Source organism: Daphnia pulicaria, chromosome 4, assembly GCF_021234035.1.
Source record: "Daphnia pulicaria isolate SC F1-1A chromosome 4, SC_F0-13Bv2, whole genome shotgun sequence".
In the NCBI taxonomy this organism is placed as follows: domain Eukaryota; kingdom Metazoa; phylum Arthropoda; class Branchiopoda; order Diplostraca; family Daphniidae; genus Daphnia; species Daphnia pulicaria.
Window position 1 is genome coordinate 9746100 of NC_060916.1, and position 24706 is coordinate 9770805.

Sequence of the window (24706 nt, forward strand, 5' to 3'; positions counted from 1 at the left end):
TATTCTCCTCTTTCTTTTATTTTAACCCATGCCTGGTCATAAAGCTTAAACATATATACTAAACATGAACTCAAAGTTTCAGCAACAGTAGCCTACTACTGCTTTACATTCTAACCAATTTCATATTATAATATCAGGCAGTAATTGATTGTGAAATCTGTTAACCTTTTTGACGTAAGAAAAATGAGGGGTAACATAAGGAAAAAAAAATTTGGTAAAAAAGTGTTGAAGTAACATTCGACAACCTGATTCGGAGTGGTTGCGTAAACCGAGGGTTGCTAGGCAACTATTGGGCAGACACAGTGATTCGTCTGCACCAGCAACCGGTAGCGTGGTTCTTTTCTCGTCGACGACGTGACGCAGGTCTCACGTAGCAAATTTTAGTTTCTTCCAACAATTTGTATTTCATTCTATCATGTCAATTAATCTTGTGATCCATTGTGTGGGTAAGTTATACTTGTACTACCTGTGGTAAATCTAGATCATACAAATAAAACTGATGTGTCTCAACAAAAAGGAGGGTATCGTCTCCAAAATTTCCAATTTTCACAAAATTTAAATTTTTTCTAAAAAAAAGGGGAAATAGAGTGGTTCGAGGTTGGAAAGCCATCTTGGGTGGCTATTTTCCCATGTTGGGTGCAGCCACAACCCCAAAGCATAGGCAATATTTGGGTTCTTTCCGTTAGTAACCAAGGAAGGGAAGAATACAGGGAGGAAGAAAGGGGTTGGTTCCCCTTTTTCCAGTCTTCTTTGTCTTTCCATTCGTACCCCTTTCTTCCCCTTTGCTAAAAGAAAAAACAAAAACAAGCCAATGCTTTTATGGTTATGGCTTTCGTATCTAAAGGGATTAAAATATTAAATGTGAAGGGTACATATCCACCATTGGCCCATGTTTTTTTACTTGGAGCTCTTTGACTCTACACATCAGAAATAAGGGTTGTTTTGTATTGATCAGGTCAAGGACAAGTTTGTCGAGTGATAAACCGTAGCTTTTTGCCAGCTAAAAGGGGACTTCATAATTGTAACCAAATTAGTGCTGTTTTTTGTTGGGTAACGGAGTATCTAAGAATCATACTCCTTTTTCCTGGATGTAGGAGACGTAGGATGGTTGTTACAGGCTCCATTTCCATTGGGATTTCTTATTTTGACTGGACTGATTTTACGTATTTTTGCTGTTGCTATTTGCTGCGAAAGATAATGTCATTTGTGGCAGTGGATGATTAGAATTAAATCAGTTGAACTTTAATTAGTTGTTGAATGGCTTAATGGCCCATCTAGTATTCTTGCGATGGTACAGCTAGCATTCTTCCAAATTTCGTTTGGTAGGCGAGTAGACCGCTCGGGCTTTGAATTGCCGCTTTGTCGATCGAATCTCTGACGAATTCGGAATATTTTTTCTATTCGGACTAAAATTCCTATCGGGTTTCGTCTTCCTGGATATTCTCAAATCGGTAATTTTCTCATTTTGGATCGAGTTTTCTTGCAAAATCTGGTTCTATGAATGAACCTGCATCTGCATTTGTTCAGATTCTAAAGCAATTAGTTCAACTTTTGGGGTTATGTCTAGGTGCGCCTTGCTTGCATTTCAATGGCTTCTGTCATTACTGGTGGGTTGTCCTACTTCTTTTTGAAAACTCGGTGCTGATATTTTCTACAGCGACTCAAATTGAGTCCTCATGAGAGTGATTTGTAGCACTCATGAACGATGGATTCTGTCGTCTGCAAATAAAGGAGTCCACCAAAAGGAGCTTTATGGGACTCCCAGTGTCTCCAAGGCATTTCTGTTGGATCGGAGATTTATCTAAAAAAACCCTTAATGCTGCTACGTCGTTTTCATCCTTTACCGGCTGCAAAGTATCCAGTTGTCGAAGTGGGAATCGTTCAGAACGCCCTTTTCCCCATACACCTTTTTTAGTTTGCAAATTGCGATTTCGTGGTTGGCGTCTATCAATTCTAAATTGTTTACAAAATGATGTTTTTGGACATTGGAGAGGCTTTTTTTAATTGCGTCGTTGAAAGATTCCCAGAATGGGATCCAATCAAGAGTGCCCCCCCTTAAAATGCCAAATTTTCCTCTCGGCTGATTCGGTATTGCGGCGATCACCTGGCTGATTGTTCCCTAGCTTTGTGTGCTTGGATTGTGGCTTGTTGCTGGAGAATAGAGAAGTACCTTCTCTCTCTGTCAATCTCCTCTTTCTTCCATTCCTTTCTTTCTCATCTTTTTTTGAAGTCATGCACTTCACTTTTCATCTTTTTCTTGACGTCGTCTGTTTTCCTCTTTATCTTTTTCTTCTTCACGACCACTGCCCGTGTTTCAACTTGATGACCTTTCTCGCGGCTGTGACGTCTTCTTGCGTTTGAATTACTGCCTCTTGTTCTGTGTGCTCAATTTTCTCTGGACACCCGAGAGAAAACAATTTGGAAAGAACCCACCAACTATGAGAATTTTAACTATCGTGATGAAAACCGATATCAAGCCCTCTCGAATTATAAATCCCCAAAAGAAACTTTCAATCCAACAACCAGTACCAAATTAAACAACAACCTAAATATATATATTTTAAAATTACTATGCGACCACCTGGTTAGTCTAAATAAAACCGAACACTAACGTAAAAAAACCAAAAGACAACACTCCGAATACACCCGACAAACAACAGCATAAAAATATGATGTATGCAATAATAAACAAGTTTTTTCTTTGTAGCCCACAAACAATTTAAAGCATGAGATAGCCCGTTGTTTTTTCGTCGCTTGTGGCAGAACCCATAAACAAATCACCTCTCCAGAACGAAATTAGCTACTTTTTAACCTGTTGAAGCGAAGCGAAGCGAAGTTTTAACCTGTATATCCACCAATGATGACACGGGATCACAATGAAAATGAATAAAAACGAAATCCATGCGGAGTGTCGAAGACTACTAGATGAATTTCGGACGAACAATTTATTGAAGTGTTAAGGGAAGACTGCTAAACCCCAAGTCTACATTGACTCAGGGTATTTAAGGGAAAAGCGTCATCCTTTCACAGGATGACACCGAAAGTTTTTTAGGGGGAGGTGGTCATCTAGAAAACATCTAGATGAATCTGAGGATTTTAACCCTTTTCGAAGGTGCCACAGTATGGCACGAGGAATCCATTAAAACGTTTGTGTTTCCCGGATCCCTAAATACCGTAAAAGTAAAAAAAATCAGCACTGAATCATTGCGATTGAAGGAGTTCCGTTTGTCTGTGACATTATACTAATACACCACCTACGATTTAAAAAATGCAATTCATTTCGAGATGCGGTCGGGGAAGATAAGCTATATAATCACTGCCACCAATTTGAATGTGTTAGACAAAAAAAGATTTGGTACCACCAATCTGTTGTAGGAACCAAACGAGAAGAAACCTCCATAACCATTAACAAGTCCAGATAAACAAAACACAATACGAATTTCACTAAAAATAGTTTAATTATCAAGTTTATTAGAAACGGCTGTCCATTTGGCAAACCTGCTTTACCCCCTTCCCCTCCTTTGAGCAAGTGACGACGCCAGGCTTTTCTTTAAGTCTGGCAACGTGGGTGGGAGTCATCTTAGAAAAGGGGGGCTTCCTTTTTCCTTCTTCTTGTCTGTTTTCCCGTGGAGTGTGGTAACGCTGTATGTGCTCTGTGTTTCATATGTGTGTCTCAAATGTTGCTTTGTGTGTCCCTGGAGTCATCAACAACATACACTTAGTACATTATATCTTATTTATTTTAATAAAGTTAGCTGGCCGGAAATAAAAGCGATTCGGCTGGAGTGGATAAACTGAGAAATCGTTTAAGGCAATCAAAACGCATGATTTGTTAGATAATTATTAATTTCTTAATTCGTACAACTGGCCTAAATGATGATATAAAGAGCAGATATCATAACAGCGATTAATTATTGAACGTAATAGACATTACTTTGCGTCTGGCTTTGTTGTAGTGAAAGGTGAAAGTGAAGATATCTGGGAACCTGAATTTTGTTGAAAAACCCCATTTCTTATTGAACGGTCAATGTATCAGGAGAAAGCCTAGCTTAAAAAGACTTATTTAGGTGGTGCAATGGCCAAAACAGGTTTCTTTCCGGAAGGGAAACTTTAGGTTTTTTAACTCTGATATTGTTCGTCAATCTTACATCGCGCTGATTAGACTATTTAAAAAAACAAGTATTATCTTAAACTAATTTTGAATAAGAAAGTTGGGTTTGAAATCTCATCCTGTTTGGTACGCATTGGTTCGCTACACCAGTATCCCCATATTTGTATATTTGCAGGGGATTTTACTGAGCATATTCAGCCTCATCTTTCAAAAAGGGTACATCCACGGTTACTTGTTCCAATAGAGATTTAGTGTTCCAATTGACTTGTAGAGTACTAGAAGTATCTCGCCATGAAGCTTTTAACGATTCCTAATATGATTTCAACAATAACTGTTTCATTCGTTTTCATTTTTTCCGAAGTATTTTGCGTGCCTTATTACTACGACCACTACAACTACTACGACTCCTACGAAAGGTAGAAAAACTAAAATATTTATCTTAGTTTTTTTTTTCTTCACACTTCCATCTTTAGATTTTTATATAGGTCTAGTTATCAGCATTGTTGGTCACCGGAAGAAACATTTTTCAATGGGCAATGTGTTTGTATTGATTGTACCAAACATTGTCCAAATAACATGCAACTGTTTGACGGACCATACAAAAAAGGGGGTCCAGTAGGTGTTTTTTAGTTCCGGTAAAAGAACGGAAGGCGTCCACTCTGATACCTATCATTAAGCATTTTATTCTACCCGGCACGCTTATTTTATCAGATTGTTGGATGGCTTACAGCAAGTTGAAGTAAGGGAGGTTAAAAAAATTTATTTTTGTTATCTATATTTTAATTTATTTACAGTCTAGCGGAATACGAACGCGAAACTGTAAACCACTCCCGATTCTACAAAGACCCAGTTACCGGCGTGCACACGAATACATTAGAAGGTATGTGGGCTCACGCTAAACGGGATTTCATTAAGGGAGGACGACCAAAACGACACATGTACGGTTACCTGGCTACTTTTATGCTGAAACGGAAGCTGGCTGGTTAGCCAGGTAAAACGTTTGTCGATTTTTATCATTATGGCTCACGACTGTGTCGATGTTGGATACCCGCGACCACCACCTCCATATTCCAGAGGCCCACTCTGAACTTGATGATTCATCAGGCTTTGAACCATATGACGACATCGATGACTTCCGGGAGTTGCTGATGGGGTGGGTAGGTGGAGAAGAAGATATCTTCACCTTCCCGGATACCTTCTCTTTAGCCAAACGCCGCCAGATCCACTACATCTGTGATAAGCTCAAGCTCGTTCACAAGAGCACCGGCAAAGGCGATTCAAGAAGGCTGGTTGTCACGGAGGTCCCAATAACTCCCAATGGAGTCATCTGCGTGATTTCCTCCGTGACTCCAACATGACATTCCCGACAGATCGGTCAACACTTCTCCAACAGTTCCTGTTTTAGCCATTGAATATCCTCAATCAGATGTTCGACGTGTCACCAACTAATATAGAGCCCAGAGCAAGCAAACGCCAAAAGAAATTACCACCTCATTTAGCGATTTATCAGTTATGACCAATTCATTTTTTACTTTATTCAACTTGTTTTTTATTATCATGTTTCGTTTCTTTATGAAGTTCTCTTTTTACTTGTTGTTTTTAAATACACTTTGACGTCTTAAACTTTAAGAATTGCTATCTGACTGCCGTTCTTTCAGCTAATTGATTACTAAAGCCCAAGGGGACGAAGAAACATGAGTTGTAGATAGAGGAATATTTTTTTTGGAAGTCCGTCTTCCCATATCAATAATGGTCTAGTGGTCATAGCACTCGGCTTAAATAGTGATGTGCAAGATGGTTCTGAGTTCAATCCTGCTGGCTCGTTCAAAATTTATTTTGTTGTAATTGTCTAGGTTATTTTTACATTTTATTTTTGAAATTTTTTTGGTGAAATGTTTTATGAATGGTATAGTGGTTATAGCACTCGGCTGGTAGCCCGAAGTACAAGGAGGTTCCGAGTTCGATTCCGGTAGCGGGCAAATATTTTTCGAACAAGAACAAAAGTTTTACAAGAATACGTTAAACATGCGCCTTCCAATTCTGGATTGCATGTAAATCGCTCGACCTTAACTTATAGTGTTGACACTTGTATTTAGCCCTTTCAACGCAAACAAAAACAAAAGAATAACGATATGGTCCGCCTCAGGACCTCAACGCCCCCTTTATCCTCAGACGCTTTTCGGCTCTTACGCAAAACGGTCATGCCGTCAGATAGTTCAACTTCGTCATCTTCGGAAAGTGATTCTTCAGTCTCTCGCCGTTCTCGTCGTTCAAAACGAGAGCGTCGTCCAGCCCAAGATCGGCCGGATCGTTCTCGCAGCCCACGTCGCGGATCTCGAGCTCCAGACGAGGCAGAACAGGAGAGGTTGGAGCGTGAACGGAGGGAACGGTCTAGAGAAAGGTTGGAGCGAATCGTGGAAGAAGATCGTTTAAGGAGAGAGCAGTCAGAAGAACGGCGAGCTCAACAAAATCAGCCAAGAGATGGACAACCGGCAGATGGGCAGCAGCCAGCAGAGGATCAGCCAGGAGATAGGCAGCCAGTTCAGCCGCCGGGTCAAGAATCGAAGCAGTTCAAATTCACGGTGGCCAGGAAGAGAATGAAGGTCTTCAGGAACTGGATGACAACCTCTTTAAGCGCGCCGGAAGCCAGAAATCTTCGTGATAGTTTCATTCCGAGTTTCCCTAACTCTGGTTTTGATTTAGTTTGTCCCCAGGTAGACTCTTCTTTTTCGCGCCGCTTCAAAGACATTAAAACTCCAGAGATGTCCAAGGCGGAGGCTACGGAAAGGTCCCTGAAAGCTGAACAGTACAAAATTTTGGATGTGGCGCGTCCGCTTTTATTCCTGAGAGAAAAAATTGCGGAATCCGCAGATTTGAAAGATTCTCCATTGGCAGAAGCAGCGGATACGGCCCTGCGTCTCTGGGGCCACACGTTTCACAATGTGACTACCAGCCGACGGGAAAACTTGCTGAAAGTTTCGGATCCGAAATTTCTCTCCTTGTTGAAGGAGCCCCACCGTTTCAAGCCGCGGGAGTGCGCTTCGCTTTTTGGTCGACACTTCATCAAGAACATGGTGAAGGAGGCAACAGACGACCAAACTCTTAGAAGCATTAGTAGCAGCCATGGCTCGTCATCAAGGCCTAGAGCGGGCAGCAGCGGTTATCGTGGCTCCTCAAGATCTCATCGTGGAGGAAATTTCGGCCAAGGAGGCTATAGCAACGGCTATAACGGCGGATCATCCGGCACCTTTAACAGGAGCAGAGGAAACCACTCAATCAGGTCGGAAAATTTATCTTTGCCTAATTATTCCTTAGATCCTCCGCCCATTGTGGGAGGTAGATTAAGACATTTTGTTGATTCCTGGAAATGTTTGTCGAGTGATCCATGGATCTTACAAAGCATCAGTCAGGGTGTAAAGTTAGAGTTTTTGGCGAGCCCGTTTCAAGCTCGTAACCAAAGTAACATGGAAATGGGGGAGAGTCAATGGGCGCTCTGTAATCAAGAAATTCAGGATCTTGTAAGAAAAGAAGCTATTGAGCCGGTTGAAGAATCGGAGCAATGTTTTGTCAGTGGGGTGTTTATTATTCCCAAAAAATCGGGTGGGTTTAGGCCGATAGTAAACTTGAAAGCTTTAAATAAATTTGTCTGTTCCCCTCATTTTAAGATGGAAGGGGTTAGTTCTTTACAAGAGATCATTCGTCCCGACGATTTTTTTACAAAAATTGATCTGAAGGACGCATATCTTACCGTGCCTCTTCACCAAGAAGACAGAAAGTTTATTCAAATCAGGTGGGGGGGGCAACTTTTCCAATTCAAAACGCTAGCCTTCGGTCTGACATCCGCCCCCTTTTTATTTACTAAAATTCTTAAACCTATTGTGACCTTCCTACGGTCCCAAGGTTTTCGTCTTGTCATCTATTTAGACGACATTTTGCTATTAAATTCTTGCAAAAAGGAGGCGGAGCGGGAATTTTTGTTTGCCACGGAGCTTTTAGAAAAATGTGGTTTTGTGATAAATGTAGAGAAATCTATCGGCACCCCCCACCAAGTAATCGAATTCCTGGGGTTAATTGTAGACTCGCGTAACCTGTCGCTTTCCTTACGCACGGAAAAAGTTGACGAAATCATTCGTCTGTGTCAAAATTTGTTGTCGAAAAGTTCCGCACCTTTACGGGAGATTGCTAAAGTCCTCGGTCTTTTTGCTTGGGCGATCAAGGCCGTTCCTTTTGCCCAGTCCCATTATAGAGATTTGCAGAGGCTCTATATTGATGGTGGCGTCCGGTTCGAAAATAATTTAAATTCTTTGGTTTTATTAGACAACGGCTCTAAAATCAATTTGTCCTGGTGGGTTGCTAATTTGATTAAATGTAACGGAAAGCCAATGTTGGCGGTGGATCCCGATCTGACCATCTATTCGGATGCATCAAACTCAGGGTGGGGTGGCGTGCTTAATGGGGTCTCGACAAGGGGCCCTTGGACGGAAGTAGATAGGCTGAGGCATATCAATGAATTAGAGCTTCTCGCGGCATTATACTCTCTCAAAGCCTTCACTAGTCAATTGGAGGGAATTTCTATTCGTTTAATGATGGATAACTCCACGGCCGTTTGTTATGTAAACAAAGCTGGAGGGACGCGTTCGAAAAGTCTTAACGATATAGCGGCGGACATTATGTGTTGGTGCGAGAGTAGAAAAATGTCGGTCCACGCAGTTCATCTCCCTGGAATATTGAATTCTCTCGCAGATCTGCAATCCAGATGGAAACGGGAGTCCAGCGACTGGAAACTCAAGACGTCCATCTTTTCCCAGCTGTCGGAACTGTGGGCACCGGAAGTGGATTTATTTGCATCCCATTGGAACCGGCAAGTGGCGCGGTTTATGAGCTGGAAACCCCAGCCGGAATCGGTGGCGTTGGACGCTTTCACTCAGAATTGGAAGAATCTGAAAGGATACGCGTTTCCCCCGTTCAATCTGATCCACCGATGCTTGATCAAGATCAGGAGGGACAGAGCGGACGTGCTGATGGTAACCCCAGTGTGGCCGTCCCAGCCGTGGTGGCCAACGATTTTGGAGCTGTCCTGTCGGCCGGCCCGCATTTTGAAACCGAGCGAGGACCTGTTGCTGGACGCGACGGGCACCAGCCACCCACTCCTAGTGCGAGGGTCCCTCCTGTTGGCCGCATGGACCTTATCAGGCGACGATATGAAAACCGAGGCCTTTCGGAGGGAGTGGTGCAATTACTCCTGGCCAGCAATCGCGAAACCACATCAGCTACTTACAAAAGTGCCTGGAACGTTTGGTTCCATTGGTGCTCTAAGAGGAGTGAAAATCCCTTGTCTCCTACTCTAAATTTGATTTTGAAATTTTTATCGGATCTTTTCGAAGAAGGTAAAGCGTACAGGTCAATAAATGTGTATCGGTCAATGTTGTCCGGTACGCTGGAAAAGATAGAGGGCTGGGATGTAGGTAAACACCCTCTGGTTGTCAAACTGATGCAAGGAATTTTTAATTCTTCCCCTCCCAAACCAAAGTATACTGGGTTTTGGAGCACAGATACAGTTTTGGATTATATCCAGTCGCTAGGCCCCGATAGCGGGTTGAGCCTAACAGTTTTATCAAAGAAATTAGTAATTTTGTTGGCTCTCACTTCCTTGTTTAGGGTCTCGGAGATCGCATCTATTGATTTTTCGTCTATGGTTTTCTCAGGGCCGGCAGTGAAGTTCGCCTTGTCAAAGCTCAGAAAGTCGCAGACACCTAGCTCAGCAGGAGCGATCTTCTCCTTAAAAAAGCTCACGGTTTTGTCAAACGTCTGTCCAGTCTCGTGTCTTGATTGTTATTGTAAAGAAACACGCAAGTTCAGGAAGGATTCTAACTCTAATCTCATGTTAAGTATTAAATCCCCCCACGCTCCGATCGGCGCTTCAACGGTGGCCAGATGGATCAAAGATTTTCTGGGCGACGCAGGAATTGACACGTCAATCTATTCAGCGCATTCCACCCGTGGGGCGGCCGCATCTAAGGCGGTGGCGACGGGTTTATCAATCGAAACAATTTTGCGTTCGGGCAACTGGTCGTCCGAAAGCGTATTCGCCAAGCATTACAGTCGGCCAATCGAGAAAGAAAGCGTGGCTAGCCATGTGCTAGGTGGTGCCAGTGGTTTGGCTGGTTAACGTGCTTTGAAGTCACTATAAGTTAAGGTCGAGCGATTTACATGCAATTAGTAAATTGCTCGAGGTCGCGAAGCGACCGAAGAGCAGTTATGATTGTATGTATAATAAAGCGAGACCTTAACTTAGGTTAAGGTACCCCCCCAACCCGCTCCTAACTTTATTAATCGTTTTTCTTCATTCCTTTCAGAGGAAGAGGATTTGGCAGTAACCAGCAGAAAAGGTGAATAGTTGGCCTACTCTTTTGGATCAGCGGCCCTGAGAAGATTTCCCGAGCCTTAAAGGTCTGAGGATAAAGGGGGCGTTGAGGTCCTGAGGCGGACCATATCGTTATTCTTTTGTTTTTGTTTGCGTTGAAAGGGCTAAATACAAGTGTCAACACTATAAGTTAAGGTCTCGCTTTATTATACATACAATCATAACTGCTCTTCGGTCGCTTCGCGACCTCGAGCAATTTACTAATTGACTATCCAAATATGCGCCAGGAGTTTTTACCAAGCTAACGCTTACCTTACCTAGCTAGACAGCCGTGGTCGAAGTTTTTGCTCATACCTGTTTGTAACAAAAATGTTTTACAAAGTTTGTATTAAAAAGGTTTATCAGTTAATTATTTGTGCTCATTACCGACGCAAAACAGTCCTGTAAAACGACCCTGTTAAAGAATTGAAACAGATTCTGCTTGCTATCTGGAAAGATCCAATACAATTAGGTAATTCATGATCGTTTTTCTTAAAAATTCTTAACATAAAGACTTATTGACACTGTTTTGAGCTAAGCCAATATATGGAATAATTCAACGTCGAGTTCCCATGTCAAACCATTGAACACAAAACAGATGCTGAATTTTCGACCTACTCACATGAAAGCATAGAGGTGTTCAAGATTATTTGGTAAAACTCAACTTATTTTAGAGCGTTACGTGGGATTCATTCATTTTGCATAATTTGGATACCTTGGGGAATTAAAAATTATCGCAGTCAAATTTATTGGTACAGATAAAGAATTTGACTTTTACCTAAAAAAATATTCGAATGCACAAATTTACGAATTCGTGGATATGTTGTTTTGGATAGGTTGAAACTACCTCAAGCTGTTAACACATTTTATGAATAAAATAAAATTAACAAATCATCTTTTCTTTAGATTACAATGGATTGGAAAACCCTAGAGAAACAACTGATTGATAGAGCTAAACTGTCTGTTTTCAGAAAACAAAGCTATTAAAAACATTTTTCAATCTTATCCAGCAGGGATACGATCAAATTATTTTGATAAAAATGACAAAGATGATGGGAACAATATCCTTGATGCCATTTTAATGACAACCAGCAATGTAGTTGATTGGTTATCTGAAAAAGCAATGCATGTACGTAAATGTATTTTAGAAAATCTATTCTATTATGGAACTTACTATTCTAGCAAGGAAAACATCGCTATATCCTTTGGATTAATTTACAGAAAATAACACATTCATTCTTGGAACATTTCTTTATCTTTTTTCTTGGAAAATGATACCCAACAACTACTCATACAATTTCACCACCTCCACCACCACTCAGACCAACTTCACCACCTCCACCACCACTGCTCCCTACCACACAAACCTTCTTGTTGGTGAATTCGGTATTACGGCCCAACACGTCACGGCGTTCCATAATAGAATTGACGTTCTTCGGCTCCAGCTGAATCCAAAGTTTAGTTAGTGACTTGATGTGCGAGGCCACAGCAAGAGAAGAAATCATCTGCTCTGGAGCGAAATCGATATTCTGTGGTGCGTGACTCAAGGGCGATGTGGACAATAGGCGCTGGACCAGGGATACACCATCATAAGTGCTGAGCTGAACACGGAGGATTCCATCGGCGGTTTCGAAATATTTGACGTAAAGGCAGCGAGTTCAACCAAACGACTTTCGAAAGCTCCGGCAAAATCTTTGTGAAAAGCATCTGCCCCATGAAGGCAGCATTTGAAAGCATTGGTGGCAACATGATCAAATCCAGGGGAAGTTCGCGCAAATAGCTGGTTTGTACAACTGTTGCTCGGGTTTATTTGAGCAAAATTTAAACAATTTAAAATATATTATTTTTTATTTTTTTTTTGGTTTTGTTCCAACAATTTTTAAAATATTCCTGCTTTCCATGGTGGCAACATGATCAAATCCAGGGGAAGTTCGCGCAAATAGCTGGTTTGTACAACTGTTGCTCGGGTTTATTTGAGCAAAATTTAAACAATTTAAAATATATTATTTTTTATTTTTTTTTTGGTTTTGTTCCAACAATTTTTAAAATATAACTGCTTTCCATGAGGCTATGACCATGACTAGCAACATGTTTTTCAGGGACAGTAACCATTCTAACTACCAATCAGGATTCATGAAATAGAATAAACAGGAAAAATAGCTGTCTGCTTATCCTCCATTCTTTGACATTGTGAATTGTGAAGTTCGAATTATAAAACTATGTCATAAAAGGTGAACAACATTCGTTCCATTTGGAAGAAACTATGAATGGAATAATACTTTTACATTATCTAAAGCCTGATCCAAAGAAGCTAGTTAAACTCAAAAAAGGTAATAAAAGATGGATTTGCAATTACAAGTTGTAAACATGTATTTCATTTTTAATCTTTTTTCTTCGAACAGAAAGTGAGCAAGACTCGAGTTGCCTTCTGACCAAATAACTCTGGAATGTGGATGGAATGAAATTGTCTCCTAATCAAAGCCCTTATATGAATAAGTCTGATACATTGAAGCAATGTAAAAGAAATTGTTGATCAATAAAAAATTGCATATTTAAATTTGTTCGTTCAAATAACAAGATTCCTTCGGTAATGTCCTTCGGGCATTTTTTAAACGCCGGGGAGTGGATCCTAACGAAAAAAACATCTACGCGTAATTTTTGTATTAACATTACTAGAAATGGAAAATTGTCTATTTGCTCGAACAACATCATTTTCCCAATCCCCAAAAGCAGCTCGTTGAGTTGACTATTTTACAGACTAGAAACAGACATTTTTCAGGTCTGTACACCATTCATGATTATATTAAAAAATACACTATTTGGCAGTAGAAAACAATTTATTTAATTATAAAAGTTTATCACACATACGAACCATGAATGTTTTATTTTTAGAAAGTTAAATAAAATTGTTGCGAAAATCAAAACTTATTTTTTCAAACTTGAGTATGGAGGTGATTTCAGTAGACAACCAGTAGGGGATTAGGGGCCTTGGTGTAGTAGAAAGTAGCAGCAGTCTTGTAATATTCCATCCCACAGTGGTTTAGTACTTGGACCTCGTTGTTGTGAAGTATGGCAGCTTGTGGTGATTTGGTATCGGCCATATCCAGGAGACATCAGTGCACCCGTGGTCGACCCAGCCTTAAACAATATATCACATATCAGCGCTATCTAATCAATGAAACAATACAGTTTAAAAATTTAATGTTCTTGTCAACAACCAAAAATGAGATAAAATTGATTCACAACTAAAAATAAAATGAATATTTACCCATGATTGGAAACCGATTTAATACGGTAAAGAAGACAGTTGTGACACACAGTGAGCTGCAGTAGGTTGTAGTCTAGTACTTGGACACTTCGGTGAAGATCGCTCTGATGGTGAATATCTGGAGACTCGGTGTAGTAGCTGCAGGCAGAATATAATTTGGAGCATCAGTATAGTGAGCTAAAAAAGCGTAGATTGTAGTGTAACGTTAAAGGTTGGACCTTGAACTTTGGTGTTGTAGAACTTGGAAGACTCAGTGCAGTACTCAGGCGCTTGCGTGATGTGACTCGGGGCAGATTAAGTTTTCGACTTGTACTTTGGAGCCTTGGTGGTGTAGTACTCTGGAGCCTGTTAATGTAGTAAGTTGTGTTGCGTATCAAGTACTATTCTTTCGCTGCTGTTACTTGGTATACACCATACCCAGGAAACACCAGTGTAGTCGAACCAGCCATTAACGATGGAACGTCCAACAGCAGCATGTCGCCATAGTTAACTAGAAAATTAACATACATAGTTAAACGTTTATATACAACAGTAACGAGCATATTTACCAACAGTCAATAAATATCCTTGTAAAGAAACGGAATATTTACCCATTGTTGCGAACCAGTAATACGATGAAGAAAAATCCTTGGTACAGGTAGTGCACTGAAGTTGTTGCCTTGTCCGTGATGATCAGTTTACTGGTGTCTCTGGCCTTTTCTATCTCCTTTTATACGATTTATTTCTCACCCTCGCTTCTTAGCCTTGCGGTATTGTACCTGCTTGATGATGATTAAACACGTTAAATTCTCACCCAACATCTACACTACTCCATGACACGTTTTACGGACATGTTGTATGAAAAACAAATTATCTTGAAAATTCTTTCATTCACTAAATCGCTTTCTTCATGACAACGATCATGTGCCATCAGAAAAGCCGTCAGAAATAGCTGCTTTTGCCACGAAGGGTAGAATTGACAACGTGCTCCACATTAGCAGATGAATGAAGCAAATGGTAATTCTTCCCTCCACACTCGCCAACCAAACGTGGCAAATTCCGGAAGCGGTCAACATTTTCTCCTACTTGCTTCCACAACCAGTGGACTGTACTGTTTCCAAAAAAAAAAATAGCAATAGAATTTCGTCGGTACCATCAGGTATCTAAAAATATTACAGAACAGATCCTGTGAAATTAATGGCGCTTAGATGCGTCGAGTTGGTAATCGCTCGTCCAAAAGTAGGACCCTCTGTAGGCAAGAAATTCACTACGCCAGGAAGAATTCCACTTTCTTCCATCAATCGGAATGCTATATAGTTCGACAACAATGCTGTGTCAGAGGGTTTCCACAGAACAACATTTCCCTAATCACAAAACCATTCTAAACATAAATAAATTCTTAAATAAAGAATGGTTGAAGAGTACCATAATCGCAGGGGCATATGCAAGGTTTCCTCCAATGGCTGTGAAATTGAATGGAGAAATAGCGGCGATAAATCCTTCCAACACTCTATGTCGAACCTACACATGAATTAAGTTAATCTTAAAGTTTATGGTTTCTTTAATGTAAATAAATATTTTACCGAATTTTGTATCGAAGGAACAACGTTTACTGGTTGATAATCATACAATCGTTGAGCAAACTCTGCAATAAATCTATTTTTATAAAACTTCTTGAGTAACGTCATCAATACCAATATGTTCTATATTTGTTTTACCGCAAAAAATCCGCTAATTCACAAGCTGCATCAATTTCAGCTTGATAAACTGTTTTGCCTTGTCCCAGCATGGTAGATGCATCGAGTTGACTACGATATTTTGTGGAAACCAAATCTCCTGCTTTAAAAAAAATATAAACTTTTTTATTCAAAGGAACCTTCTCCCACGCGCTTCTGGCTTTCAATGAAACGCCAAAAGCTTTTTGTAGTAGTTCCTAATTCCATGGAAATAAAAAATTAAGAAACAAAAATAACCCCTTTTAAAAAAAAAGTAAAATACGGGAGAACCATAGCAGAATATCGCGATCTTTTTCTGATGGTTAGAGGGCTGCAATTTAATAAATAAAAAAACAAAACAATAAGCACGTCAATAAATGTGGTTTAAAACGGAAGAAATAGAATACCATTGTCTGATAAATGAACATCATCAGTCCAATATTCTTTGCCATCAATAACAATTGGAATTTCTTCAACAGCAGATTGCCTATGTTGTAATGCATTTTCCAAGGCAACTCTTTCTTCGCTGCTTTTCAAATAACCTAAATATGATAAACAAATAATGAAACCATCAAATCATAAGTAATTTTAACTTTTACCTAAAATAGGTTCATTTGCCAAATTAATTGGCTGAGCAATAGGTTTTTGAATAATAGATGGTCCACCCAAAAATCTAACAAATGATTTCCTATAAAGTGGGCAAACGTATATATAAATGTTGTACGCTTAGTTTTAACTCATTTATAGTCAACATTTTAAAACTTATTTACCCAACAAAAAGTCTCGGTAACCAAAGTCTCTGTGCTGATGAAAGATGAAGAGTATTTTTGGAAACGGATGAAATCATTTTAAAAATTTTGATGGTAGTAATAGACCTCTGGCAACACAACGGTACTTTCCACTATCAGACTCCTGTAACTTTGGGATTGTCAGGTGAAGGGTGTTGATAGCTCCTGGCTTGTTGAGTATATCATGCATGCTGTGTTTCAAAGAGAATATGGCATTAGGAGTTGAGCAGAGCAGGCGCTATGAATTTTGTCTGCAAATTTGACATACCGATTTGTACTGTGCTTTGGCAAGTGCCACTCTAGCTGAAATTTGACAAATGGTCCAGATTCTTTGACGACTTGGCAGGTATACTCGGCCTCTACATTGTAAAATTTAGTAAAATATATCAAAACTGTTAAAATTCAAGAAGAACTTATCACAAACCACTTTAATCTCACTTTTTCTTCTTCACTTTGTTCTCTTTACTCGTGTTGAATTGCGCATTAAAACACAAACACAAAGGAAAAAGTATTGTTTTTATGAAGTTACTCTAATAAAGATTACCCGAAGGGTTTCTTCTGCTGTCATGATTCAAAGAATTTGCTAGATGTTGCTAGAAATAGTTTTCCAGTTTAATCAGCAGTCCAGTTTAAGAATTCTTCTGAAAACAACTTTTTTCTCTTGTTGTTGACACTACTGAGCACTGACTGCACAACACTGACAGTTAGAAGGTTAAGCAAACAAAGCGAATTCACTAACTTGGATTCGGCAACCAGCTAGGTAATAAACACGCAAATTAAATTTCTAAAACAGTAATAAAAACCAATGAAACCCCGTCACGACATGTATCAAATTTTGACAGAAGTATGTACAAAATTTGGTGACGATTGGTCATTCAGGGAAGAAACGTATAAAGGATAACTAAATGGACATTAAACCCTCTGAATTCCACTACTAGCTACTACTACCCTACCCCCTATACCCCACACCCTATATTGTTAAGGACCTTCGTATATAAATATACCTCAGGGACAATTTTAGGTGTCATGGATGATGAGTTCAGTGGCCTGATGAGGCTCTTTAGGTAACCATTTCTGATGATGAAGTTGTTAATGGGGCCTCCAATGCGGAGAATTTAGTCACTGACTCTAATGGTGAAATGGCTGACTCCATTACCGCTGATTCCAACCATCAATTTTTTCTATTGGAGCGTTGTTTGCGTGGCCAATTTTTTTTTGGTAAACAATTTTTAGTGTTCAAAAAATTTTTTTGTTTGTGAACACTTTTGGCCGAGAAAATTGTTTGCAAATTGTTATATTAGAACAAAATTAAGGTCATCATTAGTATATGCTTTGGTATATGTGTTAAATGTTCATTCATGTTGTTCTAGCTTTTACCTGGTATCTTTATAACTTTTGTCTGGTATTCGGTAATATTAACTGCTGTACATAGGCAATGGACAGTGACAATGATTTTTTAAATATTTATACCCCCCCCCCCACCTGGAATCAGTTACTCTTTCAAAGACTATCAGTAGTGCATATTGCACAGTAACGATGATTTTGTCAATCGTTAAGTTGAATTTCAATAAAATGCAAAGAGAAGAAACAATCAAATCCAAAATAATGGAGTTATCTGTAGATCAGTCTGTCAGATTATGCAAGAACTGGCCGTGAATAAATATTATTTTAAATAAAGTTGAGGTTACTGCGATGTAACAATTATGCAGTTTAATGTCTAACCTAATGAAGTATTCAGTTTCAGAACATTTCTTGTTGAAATAAAGTAAAAGTATTTTTAATGTTTTTTTTTAAATTGAGGTTCTCTCCATAACGCCTGAGAGGGAAAAAATCCTGCTACCTATTGCAAATACATGCAACTCAGCTAGCATATGATCTACGTCTATTAATTCGTTTGAGCTTAAAAAGATTTCTAAGCCGCCTTTTAACGAGATAATTAAAATAACAATACAACCATAGCTCACAAAAAAAGTATTACAGGCTGAGTGATTCATAGTAGCCTAGCCCTTACCAAAAGTCGTATCTCTTCCATTGCAATGATGAAGAACCCACTCAATTTTCTGTTAAGGTATACCACGAATCAGTCAGCCTGCCGTGCGTCACGGTTGGCTTCGGCCTCCTAGCGATGTGGTACCTGTTAGAGTGTCTAGTGCTGCCGCTAGATGCCACTTTACTCAGAGTGGTGTATATCCTCGCTACGCAGAGCTTCCAAATGCAGAGTCGCACACACACACTTGTAATTACAACATGGTGTCAGAAGTGTGTCTCGAACAATTTTGCCCAAATCTATTTGATTCCGTATAACACTTCTAAAAAAAGGGTTAAAAATGACACTAGAATTTTAAAAATGTTAGGTTAGGTTAGGGTTAAGACTGACAAAGATCAGAATGATCGAAATTTAATTTTGTTTTGCCATTTTTTCGATAATTTCCCATATAATTCCCCAGGGATCGAGATTGATTAGGTTAAGTTTAATCTGACCTCCATAGATCTCGAGCCCAACTCCATTCAGGATCTCCCGCAGATTTTATTCATTTAATCGATTAATATCGAATTACCCTTACCTTGATCAGCATTCGAGGTAGCATTAATCGTCGTCGAAGGAGGCAGACCTTGGTCTGCCACCAGTTGTTAAAAACTCTGGCACGGCAAGAAAGTTTGCTGAACTTGTGTTAGAACCATCTAAGGGATTTTAAAAAGTCAAGGTAAACAAGAAAAGAAAAAAAAACTAGAAGATGCTTACCTGGTTCCTTAAGGACAATGGAAACACAAGGCCGAAAGCGATTCTCTTTGAAAAACTTAACCATTTGAAGCAAGAAATGGAAGCAACTGTCGATGAACTATGATGAACTAGTTTTTGAATCTAGTTTTTGTTTATCACGATCTGAACATTTTGGGTTGTGGATCAAGGCTAGGAATATGAATATAACGCAATACCCAGTCTTCAAATGCAAAATATCTGAAAAAGTTGGATAAGGTAAATCGAAAAGTGGGAATGAAAATAAGAAAAAGTGTGTAAGCCAGTAAAACTCTCCCCTTACCTTCATCAGCATTTGACGTAGCAGTAATCGTGGGAGATGATGGCTCAGGACGTTTAGCTTCTTGAAGTGCTATATTGAAACGAACCAATGCCGTGTTACATGTCTTTCCTTTAAATTCATACAAATTTACTTTGTTTTAAAAAATTACCTTGAATTTTCATCCGCAATTTTAGAATTTATTCGTCCTTTTTAAGAATTTATTTATTCTTTTTACGAAGTATCATCATGAGCTTTTCTTCCTCGGTGTGGCGGCTTGGCGGCAAATTTGGCTCGGTGCGGTCAGCTATGCGGGATGGTAGCCTCGCAGAACACTTGTGTTGAAGATAGTTCGTCCTGCTTCCATTCGTTATTGTGTAATCTTTCTGGCAATCTTTACACTTTGCCTTCTAGAATTGAAAATAAAGATAATTGGAAATGCAGAATAAGTATGAAAGAATGCAATACAAAAACTTACAACTTTCGGACTTTCCCCTGGAACTTCAACTATTCTGGGGGAATAAAACAACTCCTGTAGTTTACAATCTATTCGAGCTTTCTTTGCAGACTCCAGAATTTTTCCTACAGGGTTCACTTTCTTCCTCGAAGCCATCATAGAAATAAGATTCAATTTCCCGATAGGGACTCAACTCGATGACGATGATTGACAGTTTTTCCTATCTTTTTTTATGTCCAAAAAGAAAAGATAAGTTATTTGACCTCTAGTTATTGGAACGATAAGATAAGGTAATGAACTGGACAAAGAAACTCAAAAGAATCTTCACCAGAATATCTGCATACAAAATTCCACAATGAAGTCAGTAGTGTTTAATTATACTAAAATACGAAAATGATTACATATAACGACAATGAATCAAGTGTTTTATCAAGTTTTTGTGGAGGAAAAGATGAACCCATGAATAAATAAATTTTCCTTTTTTTTTCGTTTCCAGGCATCAAATTTTCATTAGCTCAATTCTCTCTTTGTTTTTTTTTACATGAGATTTTCTTACTTCTTTTCCGATTCAGTTTTCTCTATTCTCCGCTGTCAGCTAGACTCTTGTACATATACAAGTTTCCCAAAGAGGGGGGTTAAGTAGGAATTAGGATAGAATGCTATAGAGGATCATGACTTGCCCGTTGCCCCCATCTCGTCTTTTTATTTTTTTCTCAATGAATGAATTTTTTTTCTTTCCCCCAGAAACCCAAATGAAGAAGAAGAAAAAACGACTTTGTAACCACATCGAAAGTGTCAGAGGAGGTAAGAAGATAGAATTCTCCCAATTCTCCTGAATTATTGAATTGAAGAAGAAGAAAAAAAAACGAAGGAAAAACATGACTGTTCCAACAACACAAGGCCATCGGCATCATTCCACATCTACCGATAAAAATCCTTCTTTTGTTGCTTCGCTATTCTTACTTCGAATGTCATTTATGAAAATAATTAAAAAAGAAACCCGTAAAAAAATTGCCGACAAGTTCTTCTTCCTAATTGGAATCATCACAGTTCGAGAGATAAGACCAAAATCCACACATTACGAAATTTTTTTGACGACAACAGCACAAAAACATTTACATTCACAAGACCAGCAACATAAACATTTCTGTATGTTATTCCTGGAAAAACAAATCGGCGAGTCCATCATGTACCAAATTCACCGAATTTCGTTTAGGTCGAGGTTTGAGTGAACTCATTTTTGGAAGGCTGGGTAGTTGTACTGGCTTGCGGAATAAATCGGCCAAATGTTGTCCAACAATCTTCAATCAAGAGTGCACAAAATGTTAACACAAGTGTCAAAATTTCATTGAATGTTAAATTACCTGGCTAGTCATTTTGCGAAAAAATTCATGCCCGTAACATTGTCAGCAACGGTGGCGACCTTTAAACAAGATGAAGGGGGCGGGGAGTTTAGTCTTTGTCTTTAGGGAATTGCGTTGCGGAGGGGAATGTCGTTGCTAACAATGTTACGGGCAGCGTCCAATGTAAAATTGCATGGCCGACCTAACATAATTAGTTCTTAAATTGGGCGTTAGATGGCGCCCTGCATTGTCTTAAGTGTGACATCACAAGCCATTTAATACCCCCTCCCCCATGTCACAGTGCGTCACAAAACTAAGGACTCCCTCCCCCCCCCCTAAAGTGTGACGTCATTTATGAACACTCCTAAATGAATACGAATAAAAGTCATAAATTCAAACTTTCAAAAAGTGAAAATACACCTCAACGTGTTACATGGGGGAGATGAAAGAACTTGTAGGTCTGAATTACATTTTAGATAAAAATTTTAAGGGAATTGCGAGTAGTGTGTAGAGTCTGTCACTAGGCACTTGGAAGGTGGAAACCGTCAGAAGTGAATGGCGACGACCCGGAGGGCATGTGTCTTGAATTGCTGGGGTTCGGGTCTAAGGTCCTGTATCTATGCTCCTGGGTCATGCTAAGTGAGGGAGGAACACGGACCCTACGAGTAAGGTACCTAGAGAGCGATGTTGCGATAGTGTGGGGTAATGTTGTGAGAGTGTGGGAAATTGTTATGTAGAGATTGTAGAGATCTAGTAAGCGCACAGTGAGCAGCGGGAAGGGTTACGCTTTTTGGGCGCATTTAAGATATGAGGATCGTTTTAACGCACGGTAAGCAGTGAAATGTTCATTGCGTGCAACAACCGCCGTATTGTAGTAGCCGGTTAACGGTGGTTGACAAAAATAATCGTTGTCGATGGCAGCATTCAGTAAAAAACTGGGGTGTTTATTGAGTACAGTGAAACCGAGTCAAGAAACCTTGGAGTCTCCAGCCTATGACTTGCGACAAGTTCCTGGAGGAAGTAAAAGGCTCCAGGAACTCACATCCCAGAGCAAGCAGTGGACTCTAGCGACGTTGGGGAAACCAACGCTACCGGCAAAGGAGGATCGGAGGAACCGGCTGGAACAGATGATGGAAAGACTGCTTGGGGGATAGCGACAAAGACGCAGAAAAACCCACCTCAGCAGGGTGGAAGACCGGCAACAACAAACAAGTGCTATCCTAACAGGGACAAAGTAGACGTCCAGTTAATATGAGATGGACTCCGGACGGGAGGCGTTTCTGCCCTAGAGGACGACAATCAGGGCCACGGAAACGATAGAGTGGGACCAGTAGGCTATACTGATTGGCTTGGTTGAAACGAAAGACGGAAAAAAGGAAAATGCATGGCCGATACTGAAGATCGACATAAAATGACTGGTGGGAGTCAGAGTGTTGGAAACTGTGAAATTAATTAACCAATTAAGAAACCATACAGCCTCTTTACTTGAATTTATTGGAAAGAAATAGTTTGACCAGGTGAGATTATCAAACGACAAGCTACATACACTAATATGGGGCATAACAGATAAGAAGCCTCATCGGTCGTCGTTATCCACAAACATTCCTACACACCCCTCAATTACGAGACACGTCAATCAGATTTCATTCAAACAAGGGACATAAAAATAACACATTCCACTGTTTTTTTTATTGCTGATAGTTTCGTCCAGGTTTTTAGTTAGAGCATCCACCAGCTGATTTTAATTTGGTACAACTGAATGTTGATTTCCTGATGTGTCTGCATTTTTCGTATGTGATGAAATTTGATTTAAATGTGCTTGGTTCTATGATGGGACTGATTGTTGACCAATCAAATTGCTGACTGGTTATCACAGAAGAGAGGGGTTGGACCTTTCTGTTCGCTTCCGATTTCAAACAAAAGAGTCTTTACCAGACAATCTTTTTTGCAGCCAAGTTAGCTAAAATATAATCAGACTTGGCAATTGACAATGCCACACATTTCTGCTTTTGGCTGCTCCACGATACGGGAACTCCATTGGAGATAAAGATGTTTCCAGTGGTCGATCTCCGATCATCTCCATCTCCAGCAAAATTGGAGTCGGAAAAAGCACGAAGCAGGTCGTGTTCTTCTCCTCCAGGTCATTTTCTGTTTCTTTCATGTATGCTATGGTCCGCTTCACAGCCTCTCAACGGCTGCGATTTAGTTTACTGGAAAATTTGGCGACCAGTCCCACCGCAACAGATATGTCAGGTCGAGTGCATATTGCAGCAAACAATAAAGACCTAACTGCTTCCCTGTATGGAAAGTCTTCGACCATGGATGTGATGGAATGATCCTTTTCTAGATGAGAGTATGGATCCCCCGGAACAGAATAAAGGGGCTTGCCCATCTTATTTTAAAGCCATTTTTTTAATTTTTTTTAGATACGACTGCTGAGATACATAGATCATCTTATTTTATCTGGGTTGAGCGATCTCAAATCCAACATAATGTAAAATGGTCTGGATGTAATTTCAAATTTATCTGACAGATATTTAACAATGTCCCATAGTCTGAACTGCCGAATTACACAGCATCCCATTGTCCACCCGGATTGCCATTATGATGAAGTCATCGCCATATTTTTGAAAGTATACACAGGAGTCCTCGTTGCATTTAGTAAATCCATACTGAATTCTAAGCCCTCGAAGCTTGTTTCATCCAAACAAACTTTTCTTCAGTAGACAAACAGTTTTAATCATTTCTTTCGAATTAAACTGGTTAATCCACAAACAATTCTTGTTCAACATTCCCATTTAGAAATGCCATCACGTCAAGCTGGAGCATCTCTAGATTGTTTGCTGCAGAAACTGATAAAATGACACGGAGTGAGTTGTGTTTCACAACAGGTGAGTAACCCTTTTAGCTACCAGACGTGTTTTGAATTTTGCCTTGTTTTTTCCACATCTTTGGATTTAAAAAATCCAGTGGTTTTTTATTGGAACGCGTCCAGCTGGAGAATGGGCAATTGACCAGGTTTAATTCTTGATAAGGGAGTCCATTTCGTACTCCATCGCAGATTTACACTCTGCTGACTGCTGTGGTGAAGCGATGGCATCTTCATAAGTCTGTTGCTCTTCAATCTCGTCTGGATCCAGGGCTAATCCCGCGTAAATGCTTGTTGTAGATTCTTCAGCCAAACGCACCGGAGGTTTTCTTGTTCTTGGACCAAGGACGGGTGTTGAAGAGTTTTCAGGACTTGTGGCGATTTCTTTCGCAGCTGGATGTGAATCGGGACTTTGAACGAAACTATTTGCACTCTCTTTGAAAGGTGGTGACCAACAATCACTCCCTTTGTTGAATGATAACGAAGATTTGGTAGGTGCACTCTCCGTGCAGGCCTACCAGTCTCAAATCTTGTACAAAAATGGTCAACTGCACGAGGGCACAGATGCAATTTTCTGGTATCCAATAAATAAGAAACGGAGGACGACGAGGACGATCTATTTCTGGTATTTTCATTGGCCTGGGAAATAGAGCGGCGAAGAACAAGGGTCAGAATAATAAGGCGATTCCGAGATGGCAAAGAGTGTTCCGTCACCATAAAAAGAAGGAGGACGGGCGCATTGTGTTAGTCAATGAC

The 24706-nt window shown here is 39.8% G+C and overlaps 2 protein-coding genes and 1 long non-coding RNA gene across 6 annotated transcripts; 1 reads left to right on the forward strand and 2 right to left on the reverse strand.

Annotated features, from left to right (window-relative positions):
- Positions 1–4049: 4049 nt before the first annotated feature.
- Positions 4050–5647, forward strand: LOC124335894. The gene is made up of 3 exons (XR_006916935.1): positions 4050–4527; positions 4585–4850; positions 4906–5647. It is a non-coding gene; the product is annotated as an uncharacterized LOC124335894 (long non-coding RNA).
- A 7694-nt stretch (positions 5648–13341) lies between these two features.
- On the reverse strand, positions 13342–15694 carry LOC124337681 (delta-1-pyrroline-5-carboxylate dehydrogenase, mitochondrial-like; the record flags this gene model as incomplete). The annotated part of the gene is made up of 10 exons (XM_046791719.1): positions 13342–13682; positions 13783–13920; positions 14001–14127; positions 14200–14272; positions 14373–14540; positions 14613–14872; positions 14938–15125; positions 15187–15282; positions 15345–15417; positions 15480–15694. Coding segments are annotated over 5 exons (741 nt in total), but the record flags the coding sequence as incomplete, so codon positions are not given.
- Positions 15695–15735: 41 nt separating this feature from the next.
- On the reverse strand, positions 15736–16971 carry LOC124335896. 4 transcript variants are annotated; one of them, XR_006916937.1, is made up of 6 exons: positions 16703–16822; positions 16533–16623; positions 16247–16455; positions 16076–16164; positions 15884–16018; positions 15736–15807 (listed from the first exon to the last, which is right to left on the reverse strand). XR_006916937.1 is itself a non-coding variant. In XM_046789390.1 (6 exons), the coding sequence occupies exons 3-6, from the start codon at positions 16321–16323 to the stop codon at positions 15740–15742; spliced, it is 354 nt and encodes a 117-aa protein (XP_046645346.1). In that variant the 5' UTR covers positions 16324–16455; positions 16533–16623; positions 16809–16971; the 3' UTR covers positions 15736–15739. The 4 variants fall into 4 exon arrangements, 2 of the variants coding, with proteins under 2 accessions (XP_046645346.1, XP_046645347.1); XR_006916936.1 differs by having other exon boundaries at positions 16689–16793; XM_046789390.1 differs by having other exon boundaries at positions 15736–15792; positions 16809–16971.
- Between the last annotated feature and the right edge of the window lie 7735 nt (positions 16972–24706).